The 15,641-nt window shown below is 33.3% G+C and overlaps 1 protein-coding gene across 1 annotated transcript; it reads right to left on the minus strand.

The window, feature by feature from the left end:
- Nucleotides 1-13,124: 13,124 nt before the first annotated feature.
- On the minus strand, nt 13,125-13,810 carry LOC18421792 (low temperature-induced protein lt101.2). Its single transcript, XM_006826593.3, has 2 exons — nt 13,660-13,810; nt 13,125-13,357 (listed from the first exon to the last, which is right to left on the minus strand). Exons 1-2 carry the CDS (start codon nt 13,747-13,749, stop codon nt 13,226-13,228), a joined length of 222 nt encoding a protein of 73 aa, XP_006826656.2. The 5' UTR covers nt 13,750-13,810; the 3' UTR covers nt 13,125-13,225.
- Nucleotides 13,811-15,641: the final 1,831 nt, after the last annotated feature.

Genomic DNA, 15,641 nt, shown 5'->3' on the forward strand with positions numbered 1-15,641 from the left:
CGCACTAGGAAAAATATAAAAAAAAAATTTCAATAAAATAAAATAACCAAAATACCCCTGAAAGTTTAAGGAGTATTTTGATCATTATATTTTGTCGAAAATTATTTTTAATATTTTTTATAGGTGCGCCCCAATGAGAAGATGGCACGTACCAAATTTCATATTCATACAATTTTTATAAAAAAACTAAAAATAAAATACTTTGAGACATCGGATCTAAGATAAAACGGTGAGTGACTCTCTTGATCAAAATTGAATGTTGGATGGTTGGGGGAGGATAGAACTTCTATGCTATAGGGAAAGCATAAAAACCTTTCCCTATTTTAATTGCCCATATTATTGAAACCTTACAAAATAGAACTCAATAACTACCATTGATATCCTCTAACAAAAAAAGAAAAAGAAAAAAGTGTGCATTAAGCACTATTGTCTTTTAATTCTACATCACCAACTCTAAAGAATCCATAATATCCTTACAAAGAACAAATTATTATGGTAATAATCTTATAATTGTACTTATAATTACCAATTATTAATAATTTTTAATATTCTTAGAAACTCAAAATTGAAAAAGAAAACCAATTAACAATAGTATAAAGTATACGCATGGAATTGGAATATACTTTTTTTTTTTTTTTTGGTGTATACCTTGTTATTGGCTTCTTGCTTACTTTACCACATATGTTCAAATATGTACAATAAACTGAATATCATTCCATCAACCAAAAATTCACAAATCAAAAATACAAAATCACATAGAAAGAAACAAATAAGGAAGTTCAAGATAAAAAGAAAGAAAAGAATTTTTTTTTGGGAAGGGGAGGGGGGGAAGAGAGAGAGAGAGAAAGAGAGAGAGAGAGTAGTGGAGAAGAGATAGAGAGAGAAATGATATTGTGGAGAAAGAGAGAAAGAGCGAGAGAGGAACTAGTGGAGAGAGATAAGTGAGAGAAATAGGGTTTACTTCTAAAATTCTCTAACTCGATCAACATTCAAATGCTTTTAATTTTCTCTAAGATAAATGTTAGATATTTTTGTGAGTCATTTTTACTATTTCATTCGTGAGTCTCCCTCTCATCTTTCTCCTAAAATATCTCAATTTCCATATTATCTAAAATCTCCTTAATTTTCCCTATCTATTATGCAATTTGCTTTGCTTAAAAACGACAAAACAATTCAAATCCACTAAAGGAATATATATATTTACACCTCTCTCTCTCTCTCTCTCATGAGTACAAAATCTCTTTCTCTTTCTCTCTTCTCCTATAAAGATGGGGATTGTGACTTATACAATACAATTGTCTATCTTATAATCTCTATAGCATTAGGGTCCCTTCCTATTCTTGCAATATGTTAGATACTTTTGTGAGTCTCTCCTACTATTTCATACATGAGTCTCTTTCATATCTTTCTCCTAAAATATCTCAATTTCCATATTATCTGATATCCCCTTAATTTTCTCTATCTATTTTTTTTATTTGTTTTGCTTAAAATACAACAAGACAATTCAAATCCAACAAAGTAATATATGTACTTACATGTATTTATCTCTCTATAAAAGATAAATACAAAATCTCTCTCCTTCTCTCTCCTCCCCTAAAGTTAGGGAATGTGACTTACATGATCGAGTTATTATCCTATAATGTCTATAAAACTAGGGTTACTTCCTAGTTTTACGCTATGACATGTATCTGCCCCTTAACTTTGGCTTAAAATCTAGCAGGCTCCGATAATTTTGTGAGAATATTGTGTCTCTTCATTAATAAAATTGATGTTACAATGGTGGATTTAAATAAAAAGAATTGTATGTAAATGCAATATATAGTTAATAATTGTTAAATCTGTAAGATACAGTTTCTATACAATTTTAATATACAATTGTGTATATTGTGCCCATGCAGTATTCGGTTATACTTGCCTTTACTGGTTGTGCTTGCCTTTGCAGGTTGCTATATTTGTTTATACTCTCCCTCAAACTTGAGATGATATAAAAGGAATCATGGAGAGTTTGGAAATAAACTGTGAGAAGTGATGCGGAGAAATCTGTGAGTTGAGCACCTGAAGGGACATAGGGCAAAGAAATTGTGCACATCAAATATTAGGACCACATTATCGTAGTAGACCCAATTTAATTACCTCAAAACTACCCAAATCCTATCTCAATTTGAAGTAAAACCCAAGAGCTTTCCAACGGTCTAAGAATCACTTGAATCGGATCTACGGATAAAAAGATATAACAAATAATAATTTAGTCCCTGTGAGATCCAACTTTCGGGCCTTGGGCCGGGATGTAACAGGCTCGACAGGCCCAGACTCGGGCTGATGATGCAGTCAACACATCTTATGACACAGAAACCGCATTTTCTTTAATTAGATAAGGCTAAAACTTCAAGATAAATTCAAAAAATTCCACAAAAACTCCAAAAAATTTAGAAAAAATCATCAATTGAATCTTATAAATATCCATTCTCTCTACCCAAAAGGAGATAGAGAAAAAGAGACCAAAAAACTAAAAAATTCCCGAAATTAGGAAAATTTCCCTAAAATAACAAAAATAGAAAAAACCCTTAGAAAATTTCTAAAAATTTATAAAAAAAATCCCAAAAAATTAGAGAAAATCTCAGAATTCATATTCAACATCTGGAGATCACAAAAACCTTAGAAAACTAAGGAAATTCTCCTCCAGACCCCAAGAAAGACTGACAGCTTTAGAAAAATCTCTAGATTAAAAACTCTAGAGAAGATAGAAACCCTGGCCTCCTGAAGTCCTAACCCTCAAGAGAAAGACTGATAGCTTTAAAAAAATCTCTAGATTGAAACCCTAGAGAAGATAGAAACCCTAGCCACTTAAAGTCCTAACCCCAAAAACTGAGAAAACCTAGTCCTAACCCCATTTTATTTGCATATTTTTAATTAGTTTAAGGTGTTAAAATTCGATCGATATTCATCGAAAGATCTGTCATATTTTCATCATAAACAAAGCAATACATATTTGTTTCTTGTTTTTCCAAGGTATAAAAGAGTAACGTAGAAAAATGCAAAACTCTGTAGTAGATTTGCGGTCAATTGGATTCCCTGCAAAATTTGAGTCTATGTTGGCCCGGAGCTGAAGTGAGGAAGGAGATGAGAAAAATAAAGCTTGGTGAAGGGTATCCCTGATATAACGGATAATGTGCAAGACGGCAGTGAGATGAACATAACGATGAGTACTCAAAAATTGACTATCCGTATGAATTGTATAAGCAAATATCTGGTCGTGAAATTATTAGATATATCAATTTTCCAATCAATTGTCCAAAAAAGGTTAGATCAGGAAGAGGTTCACTAGCTGTAGCCCGAAATTTAGCATTCAAGTCAATAGGGGTATCAACTCTCGTTGTATCATCTTTTAATCGAGCTTAGAAAACAATCTCGAAGGCATATTTTTTCTCTAAAAGCAGATAGTCACGAGGGGAATAAGCAACCTTTAATCCAAAGAAATAATACAAGAACCCCAAAACTTTGATTTCTAATTTTTGATTGAGTATCTGTTTGATTTTATGAATTGTGCCCATATCATTACCAGAAATGATCATGTCATCCACGTATAGTAACAAGAGGGCTCATCCTTCAAAAGTTTTTGACACTAATAGGGCTGGATCGTGATGACTCTTTTGAAATCCAACAGAGAGGACTTCATTGTGGAATTTGTCAAAACAAGCACAAGGTGCTTGTTTAAGTCCATATAGGGCTCGCCGAAGTTCACACACCCTCTTTTTAGAATCCATAACCCCATGAGGTAACTACATATACACTTCATCAACATGATCACCATGTAGAAAAATATTTTTAACATCTAATTGATAGAGGGGCCATGGTTGAATGGATGCCATTGAAATCAGTGTCTGAACAGTAGTCAAATGGGCCACTGGGGCAAAAGTATCTACAAAGTCGATTCCATATTGTTTGTTGTAACATTTTACCACAAGGCAAGCTTTGTATCATTTAATGCTACCATCTGCTTTTGTTTTGATTTTATATACCCATAGACATCCAACAACAATATTACCTTTTGGAAGAGGTACGAGGTCCCAAGCATGCATGCAATAAAGAGTATTTAACTCATCTACCATCGCTTGTTGCCACTCAAGCTAGCTTACAACTTCTTTGTAAGTCCGGGGTTCAAATTAAAAATCAACAGAAGCAAGAAATGCATGGTATTGAAGTAAAAAAGTTTCATAGTCAGCAAGTTGGGCAAGTGGGACAAAGACACGAGTGCTTTGTCTAATAGTAGGAAGCGACAAAGGATTAGCAAGTGTAAGGTTCTGATCAAGACCGTTCACATGAGTTGATTGAACTTCTTCCTAGTCTTCAAGGTGAGGGTCAAAAGTGGAATGTTCAGAATGGGTTGGAACAGAATCAGAAAAGGGGACAAGAAAAGAAAGGTCAGAGGATGGACTATCATAGTTATTTTTTAAAAAAAATAGTATGCTTAGAAAACACAATTGTCGGTATATCCAAAGTCTTTTGGCCACTGGGTCATAGCATTTATATCTTTTTGAGTGATCAGGATATCCTATAAAACAACATTTGATAGCCTTGGGAGATAACTTGTCTCTCTCAATTGATGGTAACAATATAAAACAACTTCAACCAAACACAAGCAGATGGGAATAGTTAGGTGATCGAGTGAACAATTTTTCAAAGGGTGACTCTCAAGATAAAATGGAGGATGGCATAATGTTGATGAAATAGACTAATGTACGAATAATGTTTGCCCAATATTCTTTTAGGACAAATGTAGACAAAAGAAGTGCTCGTGATTTCTAATATATGGTAATTTTTACGCTCTGCAACATCATTTTATTCTGGAATATAAGGGCATATTTTTCGGTGTTGAATATTTTTCTCAGAAATTTTTGTTGAAGCAACCCATTGGTGTATTTGCCTCTAGAATTTGAGCGTAGGGCCTTAATTTTGATGGAAAATTGAGTTTCTACTTATGAATAAAATTGAATAAAAATTCTATAAAATTCAGTGCGATTATTCATAAAGAAAACTCACATATAACGAGTGTGATAGTCAATAAAGATTACAAAATATCGTGATTCACTTTAGATACAATAGGTGCAGGGCCCCATACATCAATATGAACAAGATCAACTATAGAAGATGAAATGGAATGAGTTCGAGGGTAAAACATGAAATTTATCAAGCTTGCAAGTTTCACAGTATTGGACATCAGTAAAAAAATTATTTTCAATAGTACCAAGAACATTATGAGAGAATAAAAACTGTAACTGAGAACTAGAGATGTGATAAAGGCGTTGATGTGATGTATCATCAACGGTAGAAAAGATATAGACATACTGGTAGTACAAATTCCCAACGTTATGCCAAGTCCCAATCAATTGCTCTGATTGTCGATCTTGTATGTATTAACAAGATTTAGCAAAAAAACAAGATTAAAATTTGAGCGAGTAATCTTACTAATAGACAGTAAATTCATGAAAATTGAATAAATATGGTAAACATCAAAAACCCCTTAATTTACAAGAAGGATCATAAATAAAAGATATAGAGCCAAATTTTGAAACTTTCATAGTGGCTACATTAGCAGTATAAATAGTATCAGAAAAAGACTTACATTTTACCATAATTAACTCATTAGATGTTATATGACGAGAGGCTCCTAAGTCGATCAGACAAAAAGTGGAAGTAGAGTTACATGAGAAGGATGGCATGGGTTCAGAGATCAAGCGAGACTGATAAAGCATAGACTGTGTTTTTTCAAGTGTAAGTGCCACAGTGGATGGAGTAGTAGGGGTGTGATGTGCAGCTTGAGTTGGAGTGCAATTGTTCAACAATTGACTTATATCATCAATTGCAACTAATATGGGTTTCTTCTTCTTTGGGTATATGTACTTCATGTGTCCAAGCTCTTTGCAATAATTGCATCTAACAGGTGACACGTTCTTTTGAGGGACATATGAGGGATTTTGTTGATGTTGTTTAGTCTCATTTGATCTCTGAGGATGAGTTACAACAAAATTTGTTCTCCCTTGAAGATTGAACTAAATGATTTAATCTTAGTTTCTTTTACAATTAGCTCATAAAGAGCTTAATTCAGAGCAAGGAGTGAGATTCTATGTAACAAGGCATTTCTAGCACTTTCAAATTCTAGATGAATTGCCATGAAAAATTCAATAATTTGAAATTCATTTTGCGATTTTGCAACTATTTCAGCACTAGAACCATCTTCAATTGCAAGTTCCATGCGTGTTAGAGCATCCCAATGCATCTTTATGGATGAATAGAAGTCCTGAATAGATTGTTCTCCCTGTCTAAGTGAGCAGAGTTCTTGTACTAGCTAATACTTTCGTATTCAGTTAGTCTAATGATAAATTTTCTCAAGAAAGATCCATGCTTCTCGGGCAGTTTTGAAGTTGCTCAAATTAATCCCTATGTTGTTTTTATGATGACCCATCAGTTGTGCTATAATTCTAGCATTATTTACTCCCTAATCTTTTTCTTTTTTCAGTTCATCAGGTTTCTTTTGGGTTCCATCTATGCATCCAAGTAGGCATTTTCCATTACTTACATTACATATAAATGTGGCCCAAAAAGAGTAGTTATTTCCATTGAGCTTAATAGGTACAAACTGATAAGACTCAGATTTTTCCATTTGGATCAAAAAGAGATAGATACTTTGAAGGAGGGAAAATGATAGTTATTTTTAATTTCTATTCCATTTTCAATGATGTATATTTTGATTTTAATTTGAAGATTTAATTCTAAGGATTTTTAGTTTCTATGAATTCTTCCCGTAGGAGCTCATTTGTACGAATCATGAACATACCATGCACAACCAAATGTAGAGCCAAGCCACTAAGAGTTGGGTGCTAGACCAAGCGGGGCGCAGGTGCCAGATCCGAAAAGTAGAGTATCGTTCAGTCTAATGCACCAACCAAATGGTACCATGGGCACTCAAAGACCTAACGAATGATGGCCCACCCCACCCAAAAGTGCCTATGTCATATGGGAACTCATGCTTGGAAACAATCCTTATGGTTTGGATATATAGAAGTAGGAATAATAATCAGAAAAGTCCAAGTGAATTTTTTTAGTTTTTTTATTTATTTCATGAGTATGATTCACTTGTATTGCTATTCACAAGGGTAAAACTGTTATTTTAAAATTTATATTCAAGTTAGAATTTTTTTAGTCAAAAGATAAATTGTATAGATAAATATTGTTCAAACAATAATTTTTCAATATAAATAACGGTATGGATGGGGTGGAGAGTGATTCATGTATTCATCTTTAAGAAAAAAAAGACTTTATCTTTTAAAAGAAACTTAAGGCTTGAGCCCTAGGTGGAAGAAAGCCTTAGGATTTCCCCAAAATTGATCGTATCAAGATGCTTATTACTACTTCTATTGTTTCCTTCAATTTTCCAGCATCAAGTGGTATCAGAGCCCGCGATCTACAGAAGTTACTATAGTGCAATAGTTACTGTAGCTAACACGGAAGTTACTGTAGCAAGTACGGAGTTATTATAGCACAACTTTTTTTGGTGTCCTAAGTCAACAACAAAGAGGGGAAATTACAACGAGGTATAGGGTTTGCCGATTTTGGCTAAAGTTTTGCCAACACAACTAAATTTTGGTGATTTCAACAATTTTTTGTTGATTATTTGTCTAGGTTTTGTGATTTCGGCGAACCCATGGCAACCAGAATGAGCCATATAAGGGGTGTTTTCGTAGATCCATTTCATTATCCTATAGATGATAGAATTGAGGAACTTGAAGGTAAGTACAACAATTGACGCAGCAGTTCGCGAGTGTATAGTCGAGTGATGAGGATAGCGATATAAAACTTAGATGTGGGGAACATCACTCTAAGGATTTCAATTTGAAGGATAAGCTTTTTTATTTTGATACAGATTGCATGGAAAGTCAGCAAATTATAGATTGAGATTTGCCGCCAATCTTTGATATATGCTCAGATGAAGAACACGATTTATTAGGAGATCCGATATGTGATAAGGATCAAGATGACGGTAAAGATATCTTAGAATAGGGTGAAGAATATGTAAAGAAAGCAATACGAGGACTGATCCAAATTGTGGCCTTTGAATATATCATTAATATTGAAGAGATAGAGCATTCAAGAAATTTAGGGTATTGAAATCAGAGTAGTGCAGTGGAAGCATGGTCGATTCAAAATTTGCAAATTGTGGCCCTAATTCCTCAATATACATATTAGGATATGTTTCTCGAGGAATTATATTTACCACGAATAATATTTGAGCCAACCAAGCAAAAGAAGGTTGAAGAATGTGTTTTTCATGCTGAAGTCATCTTGACACAATTCAAAACTTGAGGACGAGTTTTCTCCAAAAAGAAGAGAATGATAAAAGTAAAATTATATACTTTTAATTTCTATTCAATTTTTGAAGATGTATATTTTAATTTTAATTTTAGAGTTTAATTCTATGGTTTTTAAGTTTTTAGAAATTCTAGAGTATTTATATTTTTTTATTTATTTCATGGGTAAAGTTGTCATTATGAAATTTATACTTAAGTTAAGACTTTTTGATCAAAAATTAAATTGTTTGGACAAATATTGTCCAAAACAATAAATTTTCAATATAAATATGAGCATGGATGGACTGGAGAGTAATTGATGTATTTTTCTTTTTTTAGAAAAAAAAAACTTTGTCTTATAAAAGAAGCCTAAAGCTTGTGCCCTAGGTTGGAAAAAGCTTTAGAGTTTCCCCAAAATTGCTTATGTCAAGATGGTTATGGTTGATTTATTGTTTCCTTCAATTTTTCCTTTCCTACATCACACTTATAGGCGCGCGACGAAGAAAATAAAGAAAAACAAGAGAACTGAAGGAAAGTAACTACCGATTTAAGTAGGTTCAAGTTGAGAGGCACGACTAGGCCAGGATTTTAAAGAGAGAAACACTTCATAGCTGCAAGACCGAAGTAATACAATGGACCGCTAACCGCACCATGTGAGAGGTAACTTTTGTAGGAAAAGATGTCTTGCAAACTTTCCAACGTCAGACAGACAAACTGATAGATGACCGGGAAAAACCACCAAAGAAATATATAAAGATAAATCTGGAGAGAGAAAGAAAAAGAAAGAGAAAGAGGGGTCTTATAGATCTAAATATGTCCAGCGAAGCCACTAAAGTTGCAGACAAAACACCAGTAGATAAAAGACTCGTCGGTTTCTTCAGAGAGAGGAGATTAAAATGCCTGAAGCAAGAGATGGAGCAAGGGGTTTTGCAGGCGGTCAGATACTAGCACCAATGATATATGTGAGGAGAGATTCAACGGCTAGGATTTCAGTTGCGGAGAGAAGGCAAGGAAATGGACGGAATCAAGGGGAGTAACATGGAGATTATGCCGCCTGCATATTCAAGGAGATCAAGAGGGCGTCAAAGAATGAGGCCTTTGCCTGCTGGATATCCACGCACCCCTCTTTGTGAGGTCACGGTTTTTATTAAACACAAGGAGGTAGGAAAGGGTCAGGGTTGTAAGGGTAGCATCCGATCTTTAGTTATGACGTTGTGGTTTTCAATCCTGCTGACACCATCCACTTACTATCGGAAAAAAAAAAAAAAAACCTAGGGGATTATCAAAAATAAATAAATAAATAAAAAACCATCAAAGAACCATATAAATCAATAAAAGAGGGGCCACCAAAGAATCAAACATTCAAATAAATTTGAAGGTGTGATGAGACCAGGATACAAGAATCTTGTCTAGAAACTATGCACAAGACCACGCTATTCAATGAATCCTTCCACCACATTCCTCAGCAGTTGATTTTTAATAGGAGTTGCAATACTCATTCCCCTACATGCATGGCAGTTGGATTCCTTGGAATTCTTTATTTGATTCGTGGACTGAAGTCTTGGCTCGACAACTAAGTAAAGGGGTTGTTATATGCAAGCTGGATACACTTAGATCCACTCTCTCTTGGGGAAATCACAACCCTTCACTATATAAGTAAGGTTGACTTGGGGAAATCACAACCCTTCACTATAATAAATAACAAGTTGTCTTGTAGGTACAAATTGTTTATCTAGACCTGCTGGTCAAACTCCCACTTAGGAATGTTTGGTGGACTCCCAAAACTCTCAAATCGGTATTCCTTGATATGGTCTATCGACTCTTCCGTTTTGATGGGTATCACGTATGATATTTTTCTTTTTTTTTTATTTGAAAATAATCTTTGACTTCCCCAACATAAGTAGTCTTATGATAGGAAGTGCCCCCCCCCCTCTTTTTTTTCTATTTGAAAATAATCTTTGACTTCCCCAACATAAGTAGTCTTCTGATAGGAAGTCCCCCCCCCTCCTTTTTTTTCTATTTGAAAATAATCTTTGACTTCCTACTAATAGTTTCAAAAAACTAATTTCCTAATCTATTTGAAAAAAAGAGTAAGGACCTATCTTCCCTACTGAATTACCTTTAAAAAAAAAAAAAAAAAACATGAAAGAGCAAAGGTAATTAACCCAAAACTATAACTTTTAATGGTTTGGTCTGAAATGGGCATCTCATTGCAAATTTTCTGCAGAGTTTTTTTTAGAGACCATTTACTTTTCACGTAATTTTGGCACTTAGTTTTCGATGTCAACCATTTGCTTTTGAAGTGATTTTCGCACTTTGTTTTCAATGTCAACACTCTCCATCCCTACTTCGATACTTTCTTTTCTATTTCCTGCACAGTATTTTGAAAAAATATACGAAGAGACCATTTACTTTCTTTTCTATTTCCTGTACAGTTTTTTGAAAAAATATACGAAGAGACCATTTACTTTTGAAGTGACTTTGGCACTTTGTTTTCAATGTCAACTCTCTCCATCCCTGTCTCTTGGTTCTTCGAGACTTGCTCTTCTATTTCCTGCACAGTTTTTTTTTATAAAAGTATACAAAGAACGTGTGCACTATCTTACACCTTGATAAACCTACTTAGAGGATATTTTTTCTTTGAAATTTAGGGATCTACTACAGGATCACCAGATGAGTTCATTTTTATTTTTGAATTTTTAAAAGATTGAGTTCTGACTTTTTCATCATTTTAAAAACCATTTGTATAAGAATTGTATACAGTCAAAATCATATATCGTTATCATTTTTTCTTTTCCGACATCAACGGAATAGAGGGGACGTCACTCGTTAGCATTAGATTTAAATTGGAGCAGTCAGGTATGTGCGGTTAACCATGCAAGAAGACTTTTTTCAAATGTAATCACACATCCTCCGTCCAAAAAGTTTATATAAAGCCTAGGCTCTGAACAAAAACAATCAAAAAGTTTATATAAAGCCTAGGCTCTGAACAAAAACAATCAAATTAAAGCTCACCTCAAAAAATTCACTAAAAAATGTTGTTTTGATGCCCAAATATCGTCAAATTGATCATCTCGACATCAAGACACATGGACATAAAAAAAACAGATTTCAAACTTTGAAAATAATGTATCTTATAACACATTTTTTTACCGTCAATTTTCAACATTTTCAAGTTTTCATAAATATTCTTGATCTACACTATTTTTAAAGCTTTAAATTTATTAATTAAAGATTAAAATATATTTTAAAGCTATCACAAAAATTTCCAATATTGAAACGATATTTCTCAACATTGGGCTTTACTTTGATTATTTAGAACCTCGGCTCTATAAAAACTGCACCCCTAAATCTAAAACAAGCCCATTTCACATCTGACATCTAAGACCTAATTGCTACCTCCTTTCATTATCTAAAACAAGCCCATTTCACATCCGACCGCTAAGACCCAGCTCTGACAGCTAAAACCGAGCCCATTTCACATATGACCACCAAGGCCTGATTGCGACCTTCCTATGCAACACCGGGGATATAATCTCTTTAACATATAAATTAATCTTAATAAAAAATTCCTAACCGAACCCTCTCAAACACCTTAAAAAAAAAAAAAATTCTTAAAATTCAATAGAAATCGTCCAACTTTTAGAGAATGAGATCCAATGTTATAAAACTGAAAACTTCAAACTTCTTTTTTATTTTTCCCCTAAGAATAATCATCAAGTAATTCTAAGGTGGTCACCAATATTTCATTTTGAAAAAATCCTCCCAAATAGGTCATCTGGCCCAGGAGTAGAAGTATATTGCACATCAATCAAAATCAATGAAGGGCCCGAGAGAGAGATGGACTGAGCATTCTATTCTATTATAGACTGTGTACGATGTATAGTCCTAAATACTGTCTTTTTCAAATTATTGACAGTTACTCGGAAAAGAAAATGATGTATAGTCCTAAATACTCTCTTTTTCAAATTATTAAAAGTTATTCGGAAAAAAAAAAGTACACAGGGATATCTTTGGTACAAAGTGGTCACAATTTATCTTGACCATTGGATGTAAAATTTGATGGCTGCATTTATTTCATAAGTGCGGTACAAGGTGGTCACAATTTATCTTGACAAATTTGATGGCTACATAGTTTATGGGTGCGGTTTGTATAGAGCCTAAGCTCTAAACAATCAAATTAGAGCCTATCTTCAAATAGTGTCAAGAAATGTGGTTTCAATATTGGAAATCTTTGTGATAATCTTAAAATATATTTTAATATGTATTTATAAAATTTAAAGCATAAAAAATAGTGTAGAACGATAAATCTATAAAAACTTGAAAATCTTGAAAATTGATGGTCTAAAAATACATTACAAAATACACTATTTCCAAAACTTGAAATCCATTTTTTTTTTCTCATGTCCATGCTTCTTGATGTCGAGACGATCAATTTGAAGATATTTTGGCATCAGAACAACCACTTCTAGTGAAATTTATGAGGTAGGCTCAAATTTGATTGTTTAGAACATCGACTCTATATGAACTTTTCGTTTATTTCATTGACCACACTCAATCTTTTTTAAAAAAAAAAACCTTCTCGAACTTTATGACACAACCAAATTCCACGGAATTGTGACCAACCTATCTCATTGTATACGATCCCATACAATCCCACCGGGAAAAGCTCAAATTTCGACCACAATTAACAAATCATGCCCAATTATAAAGTTTATGCACGAATGTAGCAAATGTAGGCATCTATGCGTATTTCAAATTTTAATGTACATAATCATAGAAAAGAGAAATATTTTTCCTAAATCAATAGAAAGACCAGGTTCTTTTGATACATGTAAGAAGCCATGAACAATTACAATACGTTCAAAGAATATTACTAACTATGCATTGATGGGTTGCCAATATTCGGGCCTGAACCTCTCATGATCTACCACTATGATTGCATAAATGGCGTAGATAATACCCGGAACATAACCTAGAATAGTGAGGAGCAAGCATATGCAGAACTCAACCTGCAAAATTAACAGGATCAATCAAAATTAGGGTTTTCCAGTTCGAAAACCACGGATAGAGATTGATGAAAAATTAGCGTTCTTTCTTCTAAATGAAACCAAGATTAGGGTTTAGGGTCAAATTTTAGAATGTTGTCGTTTCGAGCATACGCAAACACCATGAATAAATAAAAGGAACAAACCACACAGCTTTGGATTCAAATAAGAACACCATTAGGGCTACTGATTGAAACATACAGAATTAGGGTTTATTGATTCAAAATGAGACTAGGGTTTCAGGTTCGAAACGAAGAGAAGCTTACTCTGCAACCATGCCTGAGAAAAACTCCCAATGGTGGGATCAAAATGGCGATCAAAACCTCCAAAAAGAGCGCCTTTCTGTCTGGCCCCATTTTACAAATATTAAAAAAAGAAAACAGGAAGAAGCTCCAAAGATAAATCAATGACCGAACTTGTGCATGGCAAAGCGTGTTATACACACGCGTGACAGGGAGATTCCATGCTTGCGTAAGCGTATCCCATGGGTGTACACGTGTATAATGCTAAACGTCTGACCTGCACACGTCCCATAGAAACTGTGTTCTATACGCGTATCCATCCGTATTGTGTGGACTCTGATGGATTTTAAGACTTAATTTTTGTGGTTATGAATATGAGAAATAAATAAAATTTTAAAAATAAAAAATATTTGTTTTAATTAAAAAAATATTTAGATAGTTCGTTTCCTTGGTTTTAGATGAAGCACATACTTGTATCGATTTTTTATGATGGATGCTTTACTATTTATGGTTAGCATATGTAGATATGCGGTTCAGCTTGCAATAAATAAATTTCTTTTTTCAAAATTTATTTTTAATATTTTTAGAACTTAATTTTATTTCAAACATATTTTTTTTATTTTTTTATTTTTATATTTTACCGAGTCACTTCGACTTGGGCCGAGTACTCGCCCCGAGTCACTCTTTCCAACACTTGTTATAATATCTCCAAAGTCCAACCTCATTTCTACACATGCGGAAAATTGTTTCACGTGGGCTGGACCGTATTTCTACATAGGCATTTTAGAAAGTATAAAGCATCCATCTTAAAGATAAATGCAAGTAGGTGTTTCATCTAAAAAAAAAAAACTAATAGTCCAAATGTTTTATTAATAGAATTAATATTTTTAATTTTTACAATTTATTTATTTATTCATATTCATGATCTTCATATTAGAGCTCACATGTCCTTAAAAATTAAGTCTTAAAATCCATCTTAATAATAAATTTATTAAGAGGCACACATTTGGTAATGCTTCAATAAAATTCTGTGCTCTTGTCAAACAAAAAAAAAAAAAATCGATCGACTAAAATGAAGTCAATTTTCAGAAGCCTTCCCACTTGTTATGGGTTTCAAACCTGGAAAATAGTTTTTTTAGTGAGAAACATATTCCATATTTGCAACCTGGAAACTTATCTAGCTCAAGTTACTTAAGTGGGACAAATTACTAAAATGTCATTACTTGTTTAGGGTTAAAAACTGAGAACAAAAACAATTTCGGCATTTTTTTAACAGATTTTATGAGATACTAGACTAAAAAAATTTATTTATCAGTTAAAATTATAAATCTCACCACCTTATTAATTTTGTGAGGTGGTTTCTCGGATGATGTTTCTATAAGGCGTAGGCTCTATGAAAAACAAATAAAACCTCACCTTAAAATCGTTGAGCATTTTCGACCACTAACATCTCCGTGGCTTTAAAATTAATTTCCTAGATCGTAAATAAAGTTTGAAACTCAAAAAATCATATAGATCTTGTGGATCTCTGAAAACTTATTTTTAGAGCAAATGGACAGTGTAGATAATTTGTTAAAATATACACTATTTTTTAGAGTTTGAAATCCTAATTTTTTTCACAATCATAATGTTCAAGTCCATATGATTGTATAAAGATTTTCCAAAGCGTGAATTTCACTTTTGAATGAGACATTGGATGAGGCTTTACTTATTTTTTCTAGGGATACAGCCCTATCAAACTATTTTTCTTCTAATATTTCCAATTTTTCTGTATTTATAAACCTAAGGCGTGCAACCCTAAACCATATTCATCATGTTTGAAACCCTAGAGAAGCAATGGTTATAAATGCGCTCCATGTTTTAAGAGAAACAAAATATGATCCTTTTGATTGGAATCAATGAGAAAGGATTTGTACTTTGTGAGAGAAGATACTCGCACGATGAGATGGAGAGAGTTTAAATGGATTTAGCAGTAATTTAAGGTATTTTTCCAACAATACAAACTT

This window comes from Amborella trichopoda, chromosome 12 (assembly GCF_054954075.1).
Source record: "Amborella trichopoda isolate Santa Cruz 75 chromosome 12, AtrichopodaSantaCruz75HAP2 v2.0, whole genome shotgun sequence".
Lineage (NCBI taxonomy): Eukaryota > Viridiplantae > Streptophyta > Magnoliopsida > Amborellales > Amborellaceae > Amborella > Amborella trichopoda.

Coding starts and splice junctions, on each gene's coding strand:
- LOC18421792 (XM_006826593.3), bottom strand. CDS start 13,749: ATGGGGCCAGACAGAAAGGCGCTCTTTTTGGAGGTTTTGATCGCCATT. Junction 13,358..13,659: donor TTCTCAGGCATGGTTGCAGA/GTAAGCTTCTCT, acceptor TTAATTTTGCAG/GTTGAGTTCTGCATATGCTT.